Below are 23915 nucleotides of genomic sequence, written 5' to 3'. Positions count from 1 at the left end.
GGATAATTCTGACTAAAATAAGACTAAAATGCTCAGACTTTTAGTTGACTGAAACTTGACTAGACTAAAAAGAGTATGAACGTGACTAAAACTAATAAAAACTAAAATGACAGCTTCACACAAAGACTAGACTAAAACTAAAATTAAAACAGGCCGCCAAAAACAACACTACTGAATATATGGTTGAATTTTAAGTTTTTATTATTATTATATTAACAACCATTTAAATAATTTATTATCGTCATGTTTTGTTGGTCTTGCAATATAAAATCACATTTTGGTCACGTAACTCCAGATAAGCAAGTGATTTTTTTTTTCTCTCACAACTGTAAACCGATCCTCCTTTCGTCATCTCTGTGAAGCTGTTTCTGCAAGCCAGGTTTCTCGGGCCAACACTGTGAGGAAGACATCAATGAGTGTGCATCCAACCCCTGCCAGAACGGAGGCGTCTGCCAAGACCTTGTGAACGGGTAAGTACCATGACAACACCGAATTGCACTTTTTCCACTCTGTACCACAACCCCCTTAAATTGATTATGATATAGGAGCCCAAGTATCCTGTCTGAACTGTTTGTTTTTACTAGACGGTCTAGAAATGAGACACGTTTGAGAGATGCTGGTAATATTGTCTAAAGTGCTTCGGCTTATAATGAAGGTCCTTTTTCATCCTTGACATATATAAGCTGCTGGTCTAAACACAAGTGAGAATAGTTCAGCAGGTTCGCATCACGCCTCTATATTGGCTTTCCTCTACTAGATCTTCTCCTCGTTGTGCTTTAATGGGCGCCCCAGGGCCGCTCTTGGTTCAGTCCGACATATGGGCAGAGGAGTCCCGAGGCCAATTTGAGTGCTAAATGGTTTGTCTCCTATCATGTACGGACTCCCCTGTGATCATCTGCTCCCAGCGTTCCTGTGGAATTGCTTCCATCTGAGGGATATCTCTTCAGGTGTTTCCGTTTGCTCACAACTTACTCTCTTCCACTCAAGTGCACTTTTGACGTGGCAGGGCTTGCTTTAGAGGAGATCGTTCTCAGCGGAGCTCTTTTACCTTGTCCTGTCAGAAGCCGGTGTGTCTGTATGTAGTTTACTGACAATAGTAGTTTACAGGTGTTTGCTTTGAGATCCTTTGTAGGCTACAGCATGCAGGATGTTGTTCAGGGCCAAGGAGGTCAAGGTTTGGCTAGTTTGTATGGTCCAGAATGCCCCTGCTGGTAGATGTCGTAACTACACAATCTGGTTGCAAAAAAAAATTGTTTTTTCATTGATAAATGTTTAAAATAATCATGTATTCTTACAGAGTATTTTTTGCAAGCAACATATACATTACTATATTGAAGTAAATGTCTTACTTATGCCCAATTTGTACCCGAGGGTTCTTAAACATGTGAAATACAGTTATATTGCTCTACAGCAATATTTTTAATTGGATATTGAAATTCATTTTTGTGTCTTTTTTTCCCCTCTGTTTTATTTCACCAAAAAATGCTAATTGTTTTTCATGACCATTTTTCACATTCTTTCTGGCTCTGTATCATAACCTGACCTGTATTTAACCTGCCATGGTGTCTAGAAAAACGTTGATATCATTGCATAGAATGAAAACAATTATGCTATAATGGCCAAAGATATCCATCTAGCTCATGTTTATATAAACCAGGGTTTCGCAAACCCTTTAAGCAAATAATTAAGTAATTAAGTAAATAATTATAAAAAAATGAAAAAAAAATATTTGTTTAAATAAAACCAAACTCAAACACTTACTAAAAAGTTTTTTTTTTTTTTTTGTACCTGCATAAAAGTTTGGGAATCCCTGATATAGACCCAGCACAGAACGTGTTTCATGTAAATAGCCGTTAACAGTGTTTTTCTATACTTGGGATGCCGTGTGCTGTAAGATCTGATATAGGTGATGCTGTCCTATCTTTTGAAAGAACACTCAAAGGCTCAGATTTTTTTGTGACATTATTTTGAATCATTATTTTGATTCAGAATGCAGCAGCTCGACTGATCTTCAACGAGCCCAAAAGGGCCCACATCACACATCTCTTTATCTCCCTGTACTGGCTATTGGTTTCGGCTCGCATCAAGTTCAAGACATTGATGCTTGCACATAGAACAGTCACAGGCTCAGCACCCTCCTTCTTCTACTCACTCTTACGAATCTGCATCCCCAGAAGCTTGAGATCTACAAGTGAGCGATGCCTCGTGATACCATCACAGAGAGACACAAAATCACTTTCCAGAATATTTTCATTCACCGTTCATGGCTGGTGGAATGATCTTCCCACCCCCATCCAGAATGCTAAATGACGACAACTGAAAACTCATCTCTTTCGTCAACATTTGACTGCATCTTAAAAAAAAAAACTTTGCTTTCTCTTTCCTTAATCCCCCCTGTCTAGTACTTGTACTAATCTGAACAATGTCTGAAACTTTGTATTACGAGCACTTCCTGTGATGAATCGCTTGTTGTATTCCTCAATTCGATTTGGATAAATCGTCCGCAAAATGAAAAAATGTAAATGTTAATGAATCGTTAAAAAATGTGGTGGTGTTTATATATAATTTATATGTCATTATTTACAGAAGTAAATTCCAGCCATTGTTGCTAGAAAAGTGCCAGCAGGGTTCAGTAAATGGAGATCTTAAAGTTATATCATATTGTTTAATAATGCATTAAACACTTTTATTTCAAAAGATCAAGGAAAAATATATTTAAAGACATAATGTACTAAGCCCAGCAGAACATACTGTACAGAATTAAGAGAAAATATAAAAAAGAACACTAAAGTGAACAAAACAAGCCAGCAAAAAAATCACAGCTGGAAACAAAATGCCCTATTAAATTGTGAATATATGCTACAAGAGATCTCTTCCATCACAAAACCACTTACTGGCCAAGTCCTCACCGATTAGACAGGTGACAGCATGTTTGAAACAGAGTCAGCTTGTCGGTCATTTTGTCCGATGATAGCAGCAGCCAAAGTCATGATTAACAGACACACTTTAGATCTTTTGCTGTCAATCAGACCTTTTCCTGTCTGTCAGTTTTCCTAAAAACACTCCATGCAGATATGACACCATTTTGTTTGGCAGACATCTGTGTCACAGCCAGGGATTTTAAAAGGAAGATTTGGCTAATAATGTTATTTTTGTGCATTTCCAGTTTCCAGTGTAACTGTGTCCCCGGATATTTTGGAAAGCTTTGCAACCTGGACATAAACGAATGTGAAGCTTCCCCCTGCCTCCATGACTCTGTGTGCATCAACAAACCTGGGGGATTCATATGTGTCTGCCATAGTGGCTTCTCAGGTACGTCCCCCTCGGCCAGAGCCCCAGACACAAAATCAATGAGAGAAACCAGGGCTTATCGTGTCTACACGGGCTGCGTTCCCCCAGCCTGACAGATTCTCAGTGGAAAGAACACACAAATAGCTCATCAGCACATTTACCACTTTAATTAGATCCCACACTCCCACCAATATCTACACACACACACACACACACACACACACAGATTCACCTTGAGTTAACTAAACACCTCCTCCTCATCCTCTGCATTTTAATCAAGTACTTCCTCATCTCCTTTTTTTCTTTCGCTATTTTCCTCTTTCCCTGGGGTGATCTCATTCTTATTCGTGGACATTTATTAATTTTTGTATGTTTGGATAGGCACTGAACATATTGAACGCATCTAAAATGTAAACACTTTATACACATACAATCTTTACGAATCTTCTGAAAACTGGACAGAACTGAACTTGACAGGTGAGTAAGTTTAGTACTCAGAAACAAACCCAGGGTGCGAACTACGGGAGCTCGGCTCCCCTTAATAAGACATGGGCTCCCCTGAAAACGGGATTTGTGAAATTTTGGGGGGTCTCAAAAAACCGGAAGGCGCGTCCCGTGCCGTAACAATTCCACCAGGGAGGGGGGGTGGGTGCCCTGGAGGCTGGTGCAGGACTGAAACACGGGGAATATCTCCAGGGTGGATCAGGCAGTGCTGAATGCCATGGCGGCACAGGGAGCTCAGGGGCCATGGCGAAGCAGGGAGCTCTGGGAGCCATGCCGGAGCAGGCAGTTCGGGGTGCCATGGTGGAGCAGGCAGGCTAGGAAGCCATTGCGGAGCAGGCAGACTAGGCAGGGAACTCAGGGGGCCTGGCCTCGGCACTCGGCCCGGCCTCCATGGACCGACTCCTACTACCACCCCCCCAAAAAAATCCTTGGGGAGAATATCGTCTTTAGAAGGCCTCCGTAGGTCTAACTCTGGAACTGAGGCCCTCCCTGGGCTTGACTTGGGGACTGGAGCACTCCTTGGGCTGGACGTGGGAACTGGAGCCCTCCCTCACTGGGCTAGACTCTGGGACAGGAGCCCTCACTGGGCTAGACTCGGGAACAGGAGCCCTCTGTGGGCTAAACTCGGGGACAGGAGCCCTCACTGGGCTAAATTCGGGGACTGGAGCCCTCTCTGGACTAAACTCGGGAAATGGAGCCCTCTCTGGGCTTGACTCGGGGACAGGAGCCCTCACTGGGCTAGACTCGGGGATTGGGACCCTCTCTGGGCTAAACTCGGGGACTGGAGTCCTCTCTGGGCTAAACTCGGGAACCGGAGTCCTCTCTGGGCTAAACTCGGGGACTGGAATCTTTTCTGGGCTAAACTCGGGGACAGTAACCCTCACTGGGCTAAACTCGAGGACTGGAGCCCTCTCTGGACTAAACTCGGGAAATGGAGCCCTCTCTGGGCTTGACTCGGGGACAGGAGCCCTCACTGGGCTAGACTCGGGGATTGGGACCCTCTCTGGGCTAAACTCGGGGACTGGAATCCTCTCTGGGCTAAACTCGGGGACTGGAATCTTCTCTGGGCTAAACTCAGGGACAGTAACCCTCACTGGGCTAAACTCGGGGACTGGAGCCCTCTCTGGGCTAAACTCGAGCTCTGGGGCTGGAGCCGACACTGGAGTGAGCCTAGGGACTAGACCCAACCGCCTTCTCCTCCTTAGATTCCCCTTTAGGTTCGGGGTGAAAGGCGTGGTCGGCAGACTTGACACTGGAGCGGCCAGCGGGCTTGAGAATGCCACGGCCAGCGGGCTTGACTTCGGAACAGCCGGCAGGCTGGAGAAAGCTGCGGCCGGCGGGCTTGATGGAGGAACGGCCGGCGGCCTTGACTTCGGAGCAGCCGGCGGGCTTGAGAATGCCGCAGAGATGAGCGTGGCGTCGTCCAGCGCTGTTTTTGCGGCGATCTTGCTGAACTCCCACACATACTCCACGAAGGGGAGATATCTGTGAGCTAGGACGATAAAACGAGCGGCTACTTCTATGCCGCGGGGAGAAACACACAGGAAAACAAAAGACTTTCAAAACAAAAAACAAACACGGGGAGAAGGGGCGCCGCTTACTGTTTTGGGTCTGGTATTCTGTCACGTTGCTACTGTGTTGGAGCGCGGAATGAGGAGACGAAGAGTACATCAATAAGGAGATTTTAATGACTTCAAGGGAACCAGGAAAACACACGTAGCTGAGAAGGTTGACACATACAATAACAGACAAAGAACTAAGAACCGGGAACACTTTAAATGCACAAGATATGACGAGAAACACCTGGAACTAATGAAACATAATAACATGAGGGAAAACGCCGCTGGAAACAAATGGGAAACAATCAGGGAGCAGGAACAGGAAAACCAAATAAGGGCTTGGAAACACATGGGGAGCAAAACCCACACAAAACACGTAACAGTCTGACATTAGACTGAAATAATGATGCTGAAAATTCAGCTTTACCATTACAGGAATAAATCATATCTTAAAATACATTAAAATAGAAAATTTATTTAAATTTGTAATAATATTTCAAAATATTCCTGTTTTTACTGTATTTTTAATCAAATAAATGCAGCCTCGATGGAAAAAAATAATAATTTAGACCTTAAACGTTTGAATGGTATTATAAAAGCTCAACAAGTATTACATTACTCTTTTAATTGTTTTCTTTTTTATAAATAAAATAGAATCAACCTACTGGGAAAGATTAAACATTTGCACCTTTGTACATACTGTACATACAATACTTTACACTTTAGATACGTCAATACATTGACATTGTACATGTCAGTATCTATTGCATCTAAACCAGGGGTGTCAAACATACGGCCCGCGGGCCGAATACGGCCCACTGAGACGTCCAATACGGCCCACGGGATGATTTGAAAAATAATATAAAATAAATATTTTTATTATTATTACTAAACAATATTGTGTTTGGTTTTATTCTTTTTTTTTATTTTATTTTATCGTTGATCATTTAATTGCGCTTCTATTGCGTTTCTGCCGGAACCTCGAACACGCATGCGCATTCTAAAGCGGCGCCTAATTCAAATTTCGAACACTTCGCTAACTGAAGTTGTGTGGCAAGCACTGGCGATTTTAAAAATGTCCAAAAAAAGAAAAATTGATCTGGAAGGGTTTTTTTTTTGCAAATTAATTTGTAATTTGGTGCACTGTGATTAAAAAAAAAAAAGTTGATTCGGCCCGTTAATGGCGACATTTCTTCTCATCCGGCCCTCACCCTAAAATGAGTTTGACACCCCTGATCTAAACGCATGTGTGCTAGAACCTCAGTTTATGTACAATCACCTATGAATACTAAGGCCATTACTCTGCTAGCCCACTTATCAATGCTGTTTTAAAAATAAGTGTAATCTCAATCGCCATCAGCCAGCTTGAAGATTAATTTCATTTGTCTTTTGTACTGTATCATCAATTTATCCTCATCCTGCTGAGGGGAAAGAAAGAAATCTCAGAGGCATGGAAACTCCTGGGAGAGCTCAGCCTGACACACAGGGCCTAATTCCCACAGAACCCTCTTTTATTATGAGGCCCCACTCTGCCTTGCACCAGTCATTACTTTCCTCTCAGCTCTGAGCTCATCTGAGGAATCGGACATGTCCCCTGAGAGCTCAGGCTGGAGGATATATTCTGGATTGGTTCAACCAACTGGGGCTCAGAGGAAATATTTGCCCTAATAAGACATGTAACGGCATCGCAACTTCTCGAGAAGGCGGAATCAAAGATACAAAAGGCAATATGCAGCAGCCTGCCATCCGACGTGTCTCTGTGGCTGATCTGTAGCAAAACGATTTTTAAATTGAAATGGTGTGATGCTCAGGCACACACCACGTTATGTGCCTCGTTCGGTGAAATTACGTTATTTGTGATTTTGCTTGGATCTAGTAAGCATCTCCTTCATTGAGATCGGCGGCTTTGCATGAAAAGAAAGTTGATACAATGTCTTGTCTGTTATATTATTTGATGATGTAGCATCTAAAGCTATAACCTACATGATAACTGTTCGTTCGTACCACTTTAATCAAATAAATAATCAAGATTTCATATTGATGAATCATGAAAAATGTTCATTATAGCATTTCATTTAAATCTGTGCCCACCAAATATGCTTAAATGAAATTGTGGATCAGAGACCTTTCAGTTAGCCTACTTTGGTCTATTAGTAACAGCATCCTGTAATAATGAACAGATTTACACTTACTTTTGTTTTTCATGCTGCTAAGATGTATTGCATTTTAGATGTATAGCGTATATAAAAATGATGACGTGCAGTTGCCCCATATAGAGGACTGTGATTGCCATATTAATAAATTTTTCATTGAAAACGTCAATAAATCTGTCAAAATATCTTTCAATAAAAAAAATGTAAATAACATCTAAAATTGTTATTTAATTGTGTTATTGTTTGTTTTAATGTTATCATTAATGACAGATGTTTTTTTGAATGTAATAAATACATATGTAAAAAGTTGTTCAATGGTTTGTTTCATTTTTTAATGTTTGGAACATTTTATGATTTATATTTTAAGACACATTAAATGAAATATGTATTTTTTTAATGGTAAAACAAGTATTTTAATTGAAATACTGTTGATTGAAATTTTAAAAATTTAAAATATCAAGAGAAATATTAAGCAGTCATGGTTTTTGATAATTGTTCAGCCTATTATTGATCTCTGAAGCTGCAAAACACATTTGCTAGAGATTTCAAATTCTTTTTCTCCTGTTTTATTTTGTGTGTAGTCTTTATTTCTCTTTTTCAGACTATTTTATTCTTCTTTGGCTTTCTTTACGTTGCTCTAGTTCTTCCCTTTTTTGGTCTCTTGGATAGAAAATCTGATAACTCGCTGTGGGTTTGAGAAGTTCCTGCAGAGAAGAGTAATTGAAGAGTGGAAGAGAAGATTATATGTTTTTTTTCTCTCTCCTCTCAGATGAGTAGAGTGAGCACCCTTAAGAAAGCCAACATTAGGATTAACCCAACAGCTTTATAATCTCTCTCCTGCTTGGCTTCTCATATTCTACAAAGTCTGATAGGATGGCGCATTATTTGTCAAATCAGACAAGGAAATACCGATTAAGTGGGTTTTGTATAATCTCATTAGGAGCGCTGACAGTGTAAATGTATTGTCTATGAAGCGAGGCTGGTGTGCACTTCCTTACAATCTACAGTCCCGATAGTGTCGTACGAGCAGCGAGATACGAAGTATTTGATTGATGGCTGACTACAAACAGCATGTCATGACAGAATATCACTGACACTTTGTTGTGTTTGCGGATGACTATCCACATGGAAATAATTTCATTACAGCTTAACCAGGAGGTCAATATGAAGGGAATTAACAACAGTCCGTGAATGAGCAATTGGGAAAAACACTTTAATTAGAAGATGTTAATGATCTGCCTCATTGTTCTGTTTCAGTTCCTTTTATTTATCCACCTTGCCTTCAAGACACACCAAAACACTTCAGCGTGAAGAACAGCGCTAAGTAAGAAAGGTTGAAAACTTCTTCAGTGAGATACACCATGGGTAGATTCTCGCTGGCTGTGTATTGAGCAGTGAGTAATTGAAATAAAGTTTTAATTTATTGTCAGTGCATGACCTGATGGCGTCGCTTTCGCCCGAAGTGACTGAATTATTTGTGTAGTCAAGCGTGAATTAAGTTTGCATTCCTGTAATATCAGCATATGATTCATAATGTTTAAAAGATCGCTTTTGCTCTTTATTTAGATGTCTCTGGGCTTTTGTAAATGGTTCCATTTGTTTGTGTAGTTACAGGGAGGAAGAATAATGGCTATCTGCTCTTTAGTATCGCAGCTCTTTGGCTCTCGTTTTTATCTCCGTCATTTGTCAACCTGTCCCTGGGTGTCTACGGAGTCTTACTTGCCTCTAGATTTTACTGGCTTTTTTAGCTTATTGAATTTACAGCTTTTTTTCCAGGTAAATTATGACCTATTAGGGTGTTTGTTACTGAACCTTTTTGTAGTGGATTTTACGTCATTCAACTTGGTCATAAATCCAGGCTAGAGAATAATGCACTCTGTTACCCAGTTACATACAAAAGCGTAACTACACAGAAATACACAAATCAGAAATATCCTGCAAATTGAAGTATAAATGCCTGAAATGATCACTATTGGTGCTAAAACACTCCCATTGAACACTTCCATTTGTAGTACTATTTGAGACGAATCAAAATTAGAGAAAAAAATGACAATAAATATAAAATGAATTTTAAATTTGGTCATTTTCGCACGAAACTATGACTTCAGAAGACATGGAAAATAGCTCATACATTGTTTGAAACAGTTTGAAACATAAGTAGACGATCAAATATGTTTTTATTTAGCTAGAATACAAAAATAAATTGTTTATACACTTTTTTTTTATGCTTATCCACATTTATGTTTTCTGTAGTTAGACTAGTGGAACACAATGCTACCAATGCCAAGGTCCTTGAATGCGAGTACCATTATGCATTTTTTCACCTTGATATCAGACATGGCGTTTAATAAATCCATCACCTTGATTTCCAAGAATTTCTAAATACTCAATGTAATGTATTTATATGGCATTGATTTTGTTCTCCCCAAAGGTAAATGGTGCGAGCTGAACGTTGATGAGTGCAAATCTAATCCATGCCGAAACAACGGGAGGTGCATCGACGGTCTTGATGGTTACCAGTGTGTGTGCTCCAGAGGTTTCATGGGCTATCACTGTGAGAGAAACATTGATGAGTGCTCATCCAACCCCTGTGTTCATGGGAGGTACATTAACCTTGCTGAGCTGTAACGATGTGTATTTCAAGCTCTGTGATTGAGAGCTTTGTAAATGGCCATCACATCCATTCTGAAAGAGACGGTACCTGTGAGTCTTTTAAAAGACTTCATAAATAATGAATGCAGAATTTGCACATGTCAGGGCACATAAGCAATCTCTTTTGTCATTGCAGTTGCCTGGATGAAACTGATGCATACAGCTGTCAGTGTGAGGTTGGATGGACCGGTCACAGATGTGAGATCAACATTAATGTAAGCATGTTCTTTTTGAGCTTCTCGGGTTGTCAGAGCATCTTGTAAGTTATTAGAGCATGAGTTATTATTGTTGTATATAGTGTGTGTGTGTGTGTGTGTGTGTGTGTGTACTGAATATATGTGTCTGCACTGTAAAATCTAATTAGTTGGGCTTACTTAAAAAAAGCCACTGCTTTATTAATGTCATTGGTTCCTTTGTGGCTACTTGAATATTTTAAGTAAGCACCACTCAAAACAGTAAGTAAATTGTTTTATTTGCCTTGAAAGTAGCTGTAACTTAATAAAACCTAGTAAGTACAACAACTAAGTAAAGATTACTAATTAAATCTAAGTAAGGTAAACTATTGGATTTTACAGTGTGTGTAGGTGTGTCCAGTTGTGGTCAAAAGTTTACATACACTTTGCAGTGTATGTTAAAAATGTTAATTATTTTACCAAAATAAGAGGGATCATACAAAATGCATGTTATTTTTTTATTTAGTACTGACCTGAATAAGATATTTCACATAAAAGACGTTTACATATAGTCCACAAGAGAAAATAATAGTTGAATTTATAAAAATGACCCTGTTCAAAAGTTTACATGCGCTTGATTCTTAATACTGTGTTGTTACCTTAATACTTGTTTGTCCTGAACAGTTAAGCTGCCCGCTGTTCTTTGGTTTTCCAGTATCTTCTGCATATTTGAACCCTTTCCAATAATGACTGTATGATTTTGAGATCCATCTTTTCACACTGAGGACAACTGAGAGGGACTCATACGCAACTATTACAAACGGATCAAATGGTCACTGATTCTCAAGAAAGAAAAAAACTATGCATTAAGAGCCAGGAGTGTAAACGTTTGAACAGAATGAAGATGTGTACATTTTTCTTATTTTGTGTACATTTATCCTATTTCTTATTTAGTACTGCCCTTTAGAAGCTACAGAAGATACTTACATGTTTACTAGAAGACAAAATAAGTTCAATTTACCCTGATCACCCCCCCTCCCCCCTTCCCGACTCTTAATACATTGTGTTTCCTTCTGGAGCATCAGTGACCGTTTGAACCTTTTGTAAGTGTGAAAAGATGGATCTCAAATTCACACAATCATTGTCGGAAAGGGCTCAAATACACAAAAGATGCAGGAAAACCAAATAATTTGTGGGATAACCTGAAGCATTTTTCTGAAGAACAGCAGGCAGTTTAACTGTTCAGGACAAACAAGGGACTCATGAACAACTATCACAATACAAAACAAACACAAAAAAAACAGCTGTGGATCATCCAGGTAACAACACAGTATTAAGAATCAAGCGTTTGTAAACTTTTGAATGGGGTCAATTTTATAAATTCAACTATTATTTTCTCTTGTGGACTATATGTAAACGCCTTTTATGTGAAATATCTTATTCAGGTCAGTACTAAATAAAAAATAACATGCATTTTTTATGATCCCGCTTATTTTGGTAAAGTAATTAACCTTTTGCAGATACTGCAAATTGTATGTAAACTTTTGACCACGACTGTAAATTTTTAAATTACTATTTTTGATTATTCTGTTCTTTATATAGTATACATTTTTAAATGTACAGTAGTATGTTTAAAGCACAAAACAAATAAAAAAATAACAATAACAGCCAAATTAAGGCTTAAGAATAATCATTGTTCAAGACATTTTAGAATACATACTTTCAACATGGGTGGTGTGTACTTCCGAATGTCCAGCAATTCGTCTCTGATGAAACTGATTGCAGGGATATAACTAAAGACAGGACAAACTAACAAAAACATAAAAACAACTGCGGAGCACGCCACGGAGGCAGCCATCAGCGTCGGCGCCATTTTATTTACAATGTCTTTCATGAACCCTTTTCACAGGCTGTGATGACGCGTAAATCTGGCAAAGTTTTTTATATGTGACCCTGGACCACAAAACCAGTCTTAAGTCGCTGGGGTATATTTGTAGCAATAGCCAAAAATACATTGTATGGGTCAAAATTATTGATTTTTCTTTTATGCCAAAAATCATTAGGATATTAATTAAAGATCATGTTCCATGAAGATATTTTGTAAATTTCCTACTGTAAATATATTAAAACTTAATTTTTGATTAGTAATATGCATTGCTAAGAACTACATTTGGACAACTTTAAAGGCAATTTTCTCAATATTTAGATTTTTTTTTTTGCACCCTCAGATTCCAGATTTTCAAATAGTTGTATCTCGGCCAAATATTGTCCTATCCTAATAAACCATACATCAATGGAAAGCTTATTTATCAGCTTTCAGATTATGCATAAATCTCAATTTCGAAAAATTGACCCTTATGACTGGTTTTGTGGTCCAGGGTCACATATATTCTTTTTTTTAATAATGTACATTTATAACACTATACTTTGTTGTGTGAGTATTTCTAATACAGTGGCTGAGGGAGTGACAGCAAATTTGACATCTTTCTCTCTTCTGAACATAATCAATCTCAGTATTTTTCACTCTTTTGGAAAGTTGTAGAAATGCTATCGTGTTTTTTTTTTTTCTTTCTTTTTGCAATTGGAGCAAATGGTAACACAAAAAAAGAGATATTTGTTGTAGTTTCCATTCACCACGTTTACTCATCTATGATGACTTACACTTCTGAAAACCCTTAAAATGTGAAAAGGGTCCATTATGTAACCAACAGCGTTGACGCCAATTGAATTCCCATTGGTCGTCTTGCATGTATTTGCATAGTGAATTTTGATTGCTGTTTTTATAGCATCTTTTTTTTTAACTATATAGCCGCCTTACACTGCAAAGGTAGTGTCTCGTATGTAGATTCTCATACACAGTGGACAAAAACGCGAGTGTCATAACAATGACAAAACCTAAAAGCTTGCACACTACTCTCTCCCTGCCTTGCCAGCACTGTTATTTCCTTTAGGAAATGTAAATCTAGTTGAAAATCTTCAACTGAAAGTTATTTAGCATATGAAATCCAATAAACAGAATGCAGGTATGCAGAAATACAAACTGTTTTGAGACCATAAAACATGGTGCATTCATTTACGAATGAATATGCTGGCAAAATGAATATGTCAGATAGAGAAGGCCGTGTCTGTCCAAAGAGTCCCCAGGCTGTAATGAAATCAAAGTTCAAGGTTTAACAGTGACAATGAGTCTCTGAGACATGACTGCCATATTTCATTGTGGAGACAGGGAACTATCATGTAAAGCTGTTAGGACAGACTACAGCATCACACAAGAACAAACCGGAGTCTGTGAACAAGAGCTCTGACACATACTTTTCATTGGTAAGAGCTGAGTATCACTAGACCCGCTATTGACAGGATTTCCAACTATTTGACGTCCAGCACTGCCACAAGTGACTGTCTGTGCCTTTTTCCCTAAAAATGGGTTGAAAAATAGGTTGTGCTGCCGTTGGTGGTGTGTGCAGGCATAAACCCAGCTTGTCAAATCAAGTTGGTTTATTGTAATTTCTCTGTATGACAGAGGTGGAACAAAATACAGTTTCTGTTAAGCCACACTGCAGAACATATCATAGGTCTATACAATATCAACTTTTAACACAATGATGGTAAATATATTTAAAGGGATAATTCACCCAAAAATGAAAATTCTGTCATCATTTATTCACCCTCAAGCTGGAATGGAAGTTAATGGGGTCCATCAACTACAACGGCGTTTTAGTGCCACATTAAATTAAAGAGATTAAAGTCGTAATATTTTGAGGAAAAAGTCAAAATTACGAGAATAAAGTTGTAGCAATGTGAGAATAAAGTCAAAATATTTTGAGAATAAAGCCAAAATTACGAGAATAGAGTCAAAATATTTTGAGAATACAGTCCAAATATTTTGAGAGTAAAGTCCAAATATTTTGAGAGTAAAGTCCAAATATTTTGAGAGTAAAGTCAAAATTACGAGAATTAAGTCGTAGCAATTACAAGATTTAATTTATAATATTAAAGAGTGTGAAAAACACATTATTGTAACACATATTGTTTGTATTTCGCTATAGAACTGACAGAAATTGAAAGCTGAGACTTTGTTTTATATTAAAAGTACCAAAAGTGCAAAGCTTATTGCTATTATTGGGTGGCTGGCGCAATACAAATAATGAATGCATTTGAAGACATGACATATTATTTCCGAACATACTGTCCCTGCGAGTATATGACACATGGTATGATTTCTGCTAATAATCCCACATATATTCAAATCAGTTGCCAGGCCACTGGAATTTCTCCCGGTGCTCCCAATCCGGACCATTTGCATGCGCAATATACAGTATACTTTCAAAATATCGTAATCTTGTAATTGCTACAACTTAATTCTAGTAATTTTGACTTTATTCTCAAAATATTTCAACTTTGTTCTTGCAATTTGGACTTGTTTTCTCGTATTGCTACGACTTTATTATCGTAATTTTGACTTTTTTCTCAAAATATTACGATTTTAATCTCGTAATCTTGGATTTTTTTTATTTTTTTTAACATGACACTAAAACACCATCGTAATCAACTGTTTGGGTACACACATTTTTTAAAATATCATTTGTATCCAGCAGAAGAAAGAAATTTACACAGGTTTGAAACAACTTGAAGGTAAGTAAATGATGATTGTTTTCATTTTTGGATGAACTATCCCTTTAATACAATACTATGGCAAATTAGAATAAAGATATTCTACTTAAAGATTCTATATACTACTAAATGAATTACGGAAATGCAGTATTGCAGTGAGGATTGGCATTTTGTTGTGAAAGTAGAAATCTAACCCCAACCCAACAAGTAAATGACAAATTTACAATCATTTGACAAACCTAAATAATACACAGTTCTGTTCATAAGTTCACATAACTTTGGTTGTTGATAGAATTTTTGTCTTTGGGTGGTGTGGCCTAGTGGTTGTAATGTCAAGGCTGGTACTTGTTTCAATTTTCAAACTGGTTCATCTGAAAGGTTGCTGGTGTAGTGTGAGGAGCAATCCATAAGCAGTGTTGGGAAGGTTACTTTGGAAATGTAATAGGTTACAGATTAGTAGCGTAACTTTTTCAATTACTTTATTAAAGTAATGTAACTGATTACTTTTGATTACTTTTAAATTAACCATGCTTTTATTATAGTAAAAGTACAGTAACCATGTTTTTTTTTTTTCCAATGGATTACCATTTGTATTTATTTTTACTACAAATGCCATGGTTAAACTATGGTTGGTGTAGCAAAAAACATGGTTTATTTGTGGTTACGATGGTTTAACAATAGTAACCATTGTCTTTGGATATATAGTAAAATCATCGTTAATTTTCGTAAGGGTTGTGTTGTTGTCTGCCCTAGCTCCCCCGTTTTTATGACTGGATTCTACAAACCAGTCTTGTGTTTTCCGCATCGCGGAAATTATAGGGCCATATGTCAGAGTAGTCAGTGCAATTTGGGAAATAAATCAATTAAATCTGTATGTGGATGTGTGTAAATATTCAAATGTAATCCCCTTTGTAATCGTGAACATTTTCATAAATAACTGTAATTTAATTACACATTTTTTCTTAGTAACTGTAACTGATTACAGTTACATTTATTTTGTAATTAAATTACGTAACGCCGTTACATGTAACTAGTTACTCCCCAACACTGTTCATAAGCCATCACCATCTGGACCTGCGTGGTGATAAATAAAGACTCTATTGCATCTTCACTGTTTGTGCTCTACACTGCCTTATAAAAGCAAAACATAGTAACATAGGTTTTTGAATTATTTGATTTCAGTTTTCACACTGTTTTCTCTGAATTGGAGTATAGTTTTGCTAAATCGTAGCATGAAAAGCTAGATTTCAATAACTCAATTTTGAGTTATCTTGTTGTAGTAGTGTGACCAAACATATTAGTCCAATATCCAGTTGTAGATGAGTGCTTTTCATTGTCAGTGCAAGATTTTGTAGAAGGAATTAAAATATATGACAAAATGGGGCAGTGAGAAAGTTTTACTGTTGTATGAGTTTACTGTCAGACATGCATAAACTATTAAACTCTCTTTGTATTGAAGATCACCTAATAATTTCTCCCTAGTGTAGTTAGTGGCTCTTACGACAATGAAGGTGAATTGGTTAGAAATGACACTACTTAGAAATCAAAAAGCACTTCATAAGAGACTGTGAAAGACAGTAAGCGTCATTCTACCTGATCTCCTGAAATATAATATCTGGCCTAGTTTCATATTCTAAACTTCCAATGACAACAAAGATGATAGGATGGAAAGGTCAGACATATTGTCGGGTTATGTTAGACTTTTATGATGCTTAAAAAGGGAAATGGAGCACCATAATCTCCTGAGAAGAGAGAGAAATCAAGAACTGAAAGGCGAAAGACTAATTTAACGCACAGTAATCATGTTATTATATTATGAAATTCTATCAATGCTATGGCAAGTTTGTTTGCTATTTGAGAATAGATTGTATATATATTTTATGTGTAAAGTTATTACATTGTCCATATTATGCTGCTCATAATTCCCACAACAGGAATTTAAATACTCCAGTTTAGTAAATCATATTGTACATATGTACTGTATATATTCCTGCATGGTTTAGATGGTGGGGATTATTCTTTTGAATAACAACCACAGGATCATCTAAACACAAGTGTCTGATTAAAATGCTTCTATCACTAATTTATTTAATACCTAGCACGGCCTTAAATGTACCCCTGAGACGAAACACTTGGCTGCTTGGAGGACTTCAGAGGCTTGTTTGGAATAAATCATTAGCTGCTGTTTGCTCCCGTAATGACTATAGGACGAGATCTGCCATTCTGTTTGTAAACTCACTTACAGTATCAACTCCACTAATGTACCATATATCCTTTTTATATGAACATCTTTAAATCACAGAAATGTAATTAAATTTAGCTGTGCACATGCAGTAAAATCTGTATTAGTGCCCTAGGAAAATGGTACGATCAAGCAATAAACAAGTGATTCAGTAAAAATATATAGTAAACATTTGACTACCAGTCCTTGAAATTTACTCTAATTATTGGTTGTGTGTAAAGAAATCATTAGTATGCATGGGATATTGGTTAATTTTGATACTAAATCTGACGTCCATTCAGAATGGAGAAAATTTAAAATTCTTTCAAAGTGTTTTGATGATCTCACATATTGTGATATACATCACATGTATTCACTATGCAATATTATGGTTTCATGACCTAGATATTAATATGATTGTATTTTGCAAGGTTAATTGTAAATGTCCCTAATTTCTACTTTTTATGTTAGGAGTGTGAGACTCATCCTTGTCTTAATGGAGGCTCCTGTGTGGATCTTCTGGACAAATACGCCTGCATATGTGCAGAAGGTTTCACTGGGAAGAACTGTGAGATTGACCAGAATGTGTGTCTGCAGACGTCTCATAATTTCTCCCTGTGTTTCAATGGAGGGACATGTGTGGATGGACCAGGGGCCAATTTCACATGCAGGTAAAAACAAGACTCTAGATGGATCTTTAGGTGTTTATGTGTATGATGTTTAACCATTTTGTTCCAGTTCTCATTCTAATTTATTGGGCCTTGTGAACAGCATTTCCTATCCAGGGCTGCATTGAAAAGGCAACTTGATCGTAGAGACTATTGGTGGCAATGGTTTCTTTGATCTACTTATGCTTACAATGCTTTTGGGAAACACAAATTAAGGCCTTAAAAGTCTTAAATCAGAGCAGAAAGAATTAAATTCATTAAGTCATGGCATTAAATACTGCATGCATTGCAAAAAAAAAATTTACTAGCTCAGTATTTTGTTTTTGGGGTTTTGGGGGCATAAAATGGGGACATGGGGAATGAAAAATTAAGTTTGAATTAAGTTTTAAGTTGTTACGATTTTTTGCAGTGTGATCAGAAGTAACGTTTTTTTCCATATTCTAGTGGTAGGGAGGGAGCATATGTATTCAAGTTTTTAGACATTTAAATTAAGAAAACAAAAGACAATTTATTCCTTAAGTTTTATTTATTGGTCTTTAAAAGGTTTTTAAAAAGTCTTAAATTTACCTTAGTCAAACCTGCAGAAACCCTTCTCAACAGTAACTATAAACAAACAGAATCACAAATATAAAAAAATAAAAATTATATTTGTGTATTTGTTCACAAACAATAAACCATTAACAAGTAAGAGCAGGCTAAACAAACTTACATGTACTTTATTTTTTAAATATATAACTTGTAATTAGTTACAACTTGCTGTACAATCCAGATGCATTTCCACTGTTTCTCTTGGTTCTTTCTAAAGGTCTGCCAGAGTGGATGATTACACAGCAGCTGCTACAACATTATCGCTGAACTAAAGGGCTAAAATTGGTTGTGGTGCACATTCTGCATAAAAGGGCCCATCCAACACATAATATATCTCATTATCTCTTCCTCCTAAGACAATATTCTAATGTGAATAAGCCCCCTGTCTTGAGTCTCTGATTAGCCTGGCCGATAATGCTATTTGCAATTCTCATCATGTCAGGTGGACAGATGCACTGACAGAAAGACAGCTGTGGAATGAGAAAGCATTGTCTGTCCAAATGAGGCCTCATTGGATTGATTTTCTCAAATGGAAAACAAACGCCCCTGTCCCACTTTGTGTTTACTCTCATTTGAAATCTCTTGCAGACTAATGACTCGCAGACCGATTGTATTGTGTACTGTGTAGACCAAAAATTGGAGCTCAATTTTAAATCAGCCTCCGTCATTTTGCGTAATGTTAAAGATTCAGAACAGATTGAAGGCTGATATGAAAGCCATTAAAGCTGCCACAAAAAGAAAGAAAAAAATGCCTCTGCATATATATAAAATTTTAAATATATATATATTAATATATATTTATATATAAATAAATAAATTTGTATTAAAATAAAATGATTGTCATAAATGAAACCTAATAACCGACCACTTTAGTGGGGTTTCAAAGCAGAATATGACTTTCTGTTGTCAGTCATGCATCAATTTTATACATGTCCACTGTAGTGGACACCAGGACTTACTGCATGCTCATCAGGGATTTTAGGGAGACATAATAAGTGAATAGGGAACGAAATTATACATTAATATTTCTATTAAATATCAGATATTAAATTAAAATTATTTTTTATTACATGTTGCCCAAAGAACACATTAATACAGTATGCAAATTAGAGACAATGAATAGATACATTGATTACAATAGGAAAGACCTTTTTAGCCATGTTTACACACACACTGTGTAAAATAAAATAGTATATCAAATCATTCTCTAATGTCTTTCATACCATAATTGAGAATCTTGGTACAAATCTTTTTGCAAAGATTGGTTTAGGTGGAAGTTTCCTGGAGCTGTCAAAGTCCTGAAAAATCTGATTTCGTTTAAATGCCTATTAAATGCAGGCACTAGTATGCATACAAAATGAAAAATAATACATAATCTAAATATCTTTTCATATATATAAAAAAATTGCCTGGAAACTAAAAATTGCCTGGTTTATTGAATATAAAAATGTAATATAAAAACATTGTTTTGGTGTCTTTTTTTTTTTTCTTTGTCCTTTCTTTTTTTTTTTAAACAAAATATATTTTTTAAACAAAATATATATATATATATATATGTGTGTGTGTGTGTGTGTGTGTGTGTGTAAGCGCCAAACAGGAAATAATTATATTAAATCTGAATATATATAAGTAAATCAGAAAATATATTTATAAATCAGAATATAAAGTTATAAGTCTGAATATATGTAAGTAAATCAGAATATACAGTGCTGTGCAACATTTTTAGGCCATTAGTATTTTCACCAACAAAAAATGGTTTTAAGCCAGTTATTTCTATCTTTTGCTTTAGTGGGTCAGTAGGAAATATCAGTTTACATTTCCAAACATTCCTTTTGCCATTCATTGTAATAATCCAGTAAGATTTTTGTATGCACAAGGAGTCTGACAGCAGCCAGTGCTCCACACAGAGATCTGATCTCACCATCATTCAGTCCATCTGGAATTACTTGAAGAAACAGAAAAAACTGAGACAGACTAAATCCAGAAGAACTGTGGCAACATCTATTCTGTTTACCCTGGGGGGGGTTCTCGCTGCTCTCCCTGCTCTCATCCATGCTAGGCTGCATGGATGCGCAGGGAGTTCTTGCCCAGAACAGAACCATACCGCCAATCCAAACTGTATGCTAATTGTCAATCATCTTTGATGATAGTGGTCCTGACAGAAATCACCATATGTCAACTGAGTGTCATTTTCCAGAACTTGACTTTTAAAGGTGCAGATAATTGAACCAATCTTTAAAAATTCCAGGAGATATTAAGAAATTTTGCTACATGCCAACAAACTCTGTTAATGAGACATTTCTCAGTTTGCTCACCATCTGTGTGGCAGGGCTTTCACGAGCTTAGCTGACCATATGTCTGTCATTAATTATATTTTTTTCCTTTTGAATATTTGCTTTTTTGATGGGCTCAAGGCTGTGGCTCAGAAAGTCGTAGCATTCTGTTCAACCTTTTAAAGAGACATGCTTTTTAGAGAATAAAAACATCTGATTCTATGTGCCATGTTTAAAAGAGGAATGTTTTTATTCAGCTGCCTGCCAGGTTTTGTTGGAGATTTCTGTGAGGTAGAGATCAATGAATGCTGCTCTGAGCCCTGCTTTCATGGGGCCATCTGCCAAGACCTCATCAATGGCTACCAATGTCATTGTCGACCAGGTGAGGCTATTTTCTATTTTATAGAAAATATACAATATATATATATATATATATATATATATATATATATATATGCCATGCAAAAGTGGTTTACCTCTTATTGGCATTATATTGTATGTACTGTATTAGGCTTTCACTCAATATGGCATTTGTGCTTTATAGACAGGGTTAATACAATACAATGTTTATTTATATAGCACAATTTAAAAAACAACTGAAGTTGACCAAAGTGCTGTACAAAAAATATACAGAATAAAATGTTAAGAACACAGAATACAAGATTACAAAACACAAGCTGTAAAATGGGTGATATTCATTAAAGTAAAATCATAAAACAACAAATCAATAAATATTATTAAAGTCTTGAGAGTGAACTTAAAAATAGATAAGGTTTGGCAGTTCTGATCTGAAATGGGAGACTATTCCATAGTTTAGGGCCGATAACAGAAAAAGCACAATCACCTTTTAAAATCAATTCTATATTTGACCGGCAGCCAATGTAGTGAAATCAAGACTGGTGTGATACTCTCATATTTGCACTTTCCATAAAGAAGCTGAGCCACTGGATTCTGAACTAACTGCAAACGTGAAACACAGTAAATGACAGTAAGTAACATCTTGATGATGTGCATTTTCTCCATGTTGAAATACTTTCTTCCTAGTTTAATATGCAGAGACAATGCAAACATTGCAAACTATCAAAACGATGCTGTTTGTGTATGCCGAACAACCTGACAAAGCAACACTGACTCAGCCAATGGTGTGAGTTTGAGAGCAGAACTATCTGTCTGTCCTGACCAATGGCAGATGGAAAGTGTTTGGGAAATCTAATTGAAAACAGTTAATTTGAGCAAATATTAAAAGTGTTAATTTAAAAACGTCAGCTTTAGTTATTCGTTATTTTTTACACGTTTTACATTATATACACATTCTGACTAGCATTTAACTTGTACATTCATGTTATTTTGATTGATTGGATTTGAAAAAAAAAAAAACATACTATTCAAAAGTTTGGGATCAGTAAAATTGTTTTGTTTGTTTGTTTTAAAAAATTTAAACTTATTTACTTAGCACCTTAAATTGATCCTTAAATAATTTCTGTTCATCAAAGAATCCTGAAAATATGTATCACAGTTTCCCCAAAAATATTAAGCAGCACAACCATTTTACATTTACATTTACATTTAAATTTTCAGCATTTATGATCAGAATACATTTCTGTTACTTGAGCAGCAAATCAGCATATTAGATTGATTTCTGAAGGATCATGTGACACTGAAGACTGGAGTAATGATGTTGAAAATTCAGCTTTGCCATCACAAGAATAAATTACAAAATGTATTTAAATTTTAAAAAGTTAATTTTTTTGGACCCAGTTTTTTTTTAATGATGTGTATATTCCTAATTGGTGCAAATTTCTCCTCATAGTTTTATTAACAGTATGGTTTAATTAAAATTGCTTTATTGCACATTTTCATCTGGTCTTCTTTGTTATTGCAGACAGATTAATAAAAAAAACTGATCCCTATCCAGTTATCATGAATGATTGGGACAGTCATGAAAGTGTCTTGGAGGTTCAGGGTGGTAACCCTGTTTAGGAAATGCAGTACATGTTTATGAATATCTTCTGTCAATGTTTTTTTTTTTTTTACCTTCTTGACAGTCTTATGTCTGAAGAACGCAAGAGAGATAAAGGTTTATGAAAAGTCTCGGCTTCATGCATCTTGATTCCACTATGCAAAAATCACTTAGGTTCCTCCGGGGAATAATTTACTCTTGCAGGCTAATGAAACAGACACAAGCCTCATAGAGTATTAAAATATATTCAGCCCGTATGTGTGCGAGTGTGGATGCTTTCCAGAATGGGAAGACGAAGCAGGAATGGAGATGGTGTAGAAAACGTATGAGACAGGGGAGGGCAGGGAGAGGTGGGATGTTGTTGGTTACGGGGTGGGCTCACTGTGGCACTTTGGGTTTTTGTTCCTGGCAGGTTGGACAGGCCTTCACTGTGAATATGACATTAATGAGTGCTTGCTGCAACCATGCAACCAGGGAATGTGCATCCAGAATGAGCCTGGACATGGCTACACCTGCTTCTGTCGGCCTGGATTTGTGGTGAGTCTCACTGAGTCCCCCCCCTCCTCCTCCTCCCTGAGCTCTTCATCTTCCCCTGAGGTGATTTTGAGAGAGACGCAATCCTGTTTGTCTTTCTTCTGTCAAGCATTCGCCATCCGTTTGTTTCCATTCCAATATTGCAATGGCCTTTAAATATCCTTGACGTCCTCAGGATGGTAGGCAGCAGGGTTTTTTAGTATTCAACATGCCGGTGCTTTTCAAGTGCGGGGAAGCACAGATGTCACTTATCAATGGTAGAATGTGCACACTATTTACCTATTTTTGTATTTTAGTTTCTGCAACATTGCATGTTGAAGCGGCCTGTTGAAGTACCTCTAAACAAAAAGATGAGCAATAAGATATTATATACATGCAAATCTAACTACTCTAATCTTAAAATGGAAGTACAGGTACAGATAGTAATTTCCCCTTATTAAAAAGTTTTGCATTTAAAGAAAAGAATCCATTTAAAAAAATGAAATTACATATAGAATAGCACAATTCATATAAAAGATTTCAATTTTAAATAAATGCTCTTCTTTTTAACTTTTTATTCATCAAAGAATCCTGAAAAAAAGTATGACAGGTTCCAAAAAAATACTAAGCAGCACAACAGTTTCCAGCACTGATAATAAATCAGCATTTTAAAATGATTTCTGAAGGATCATGTGACACTGAAGACTGGAGTTTTGATGCTGAAAATACAGCTGCGCATCACAGAAATA

The 23915-nt window shown here is 36.7% G+C and overlaps 1 protein-coding gene across 1 annotated transcript in view; it reads left to right on the top strand.

The window, feature by feature from the left end:
- Positions 1 to 23915, top strand: part of eys (eyes shut homolog) — a 213990-nt gene that overhangs the window by 114025 nt on the left and 76050 nt on the right. Inside the window, exons 23-29 of the mRNA XM_016548212.1 lie at positions 363 to 470; positions 3167 to 3312; positions 9939 to 10110; positions 10296 to 10374; positions 17636 to 17835; positions 20951 to 21075; positions 23066 to 23190. Of these exons, the coding sequence (XP_016403698.1) occupies positions 363 to 470; positions 3167 to 3312; positions 9939 to 10110; positions 10296 to 10374; positions 17636 to 17835; positions 20951 to 21075; positions 23066 to 23190 (955 nt within the window). The remainder of the gene's footprint in view (positions 1 to 362; positions 471 to 3166; positions 3313 to 9938; positions 10111 to 10295; positions 10375 to 17635; positions 17836 to 20950; positions 21076 to 23065; positions 23191 to 23915) is intronic.

The sequence above is a fragment of the Sinocyclocheilus rhinocerous genome, unplaced genomic scaffold (genome assembly GCF_001515625.1).
Source record: "Sinocyclocheilus rhinocerous isolate Xijiao unplaced genomic scaffold, SAMN03320098_v1.1 scaffold1214, whole genome shotgun sequence".
Classification (NCBI taxonomy): domain Eukaryota; kingdom Metazoa; phylum Chordata; class Actinopteri; order Cypriniformes; family Cyprinidae; genus Sinocyclocheilus; species Sinocyclocheilus rhinocerous.
Note: the sequence above shows the minus strand (reverse complement) of the source record. Positions and strands in the feature narration are given on the sequence as shown.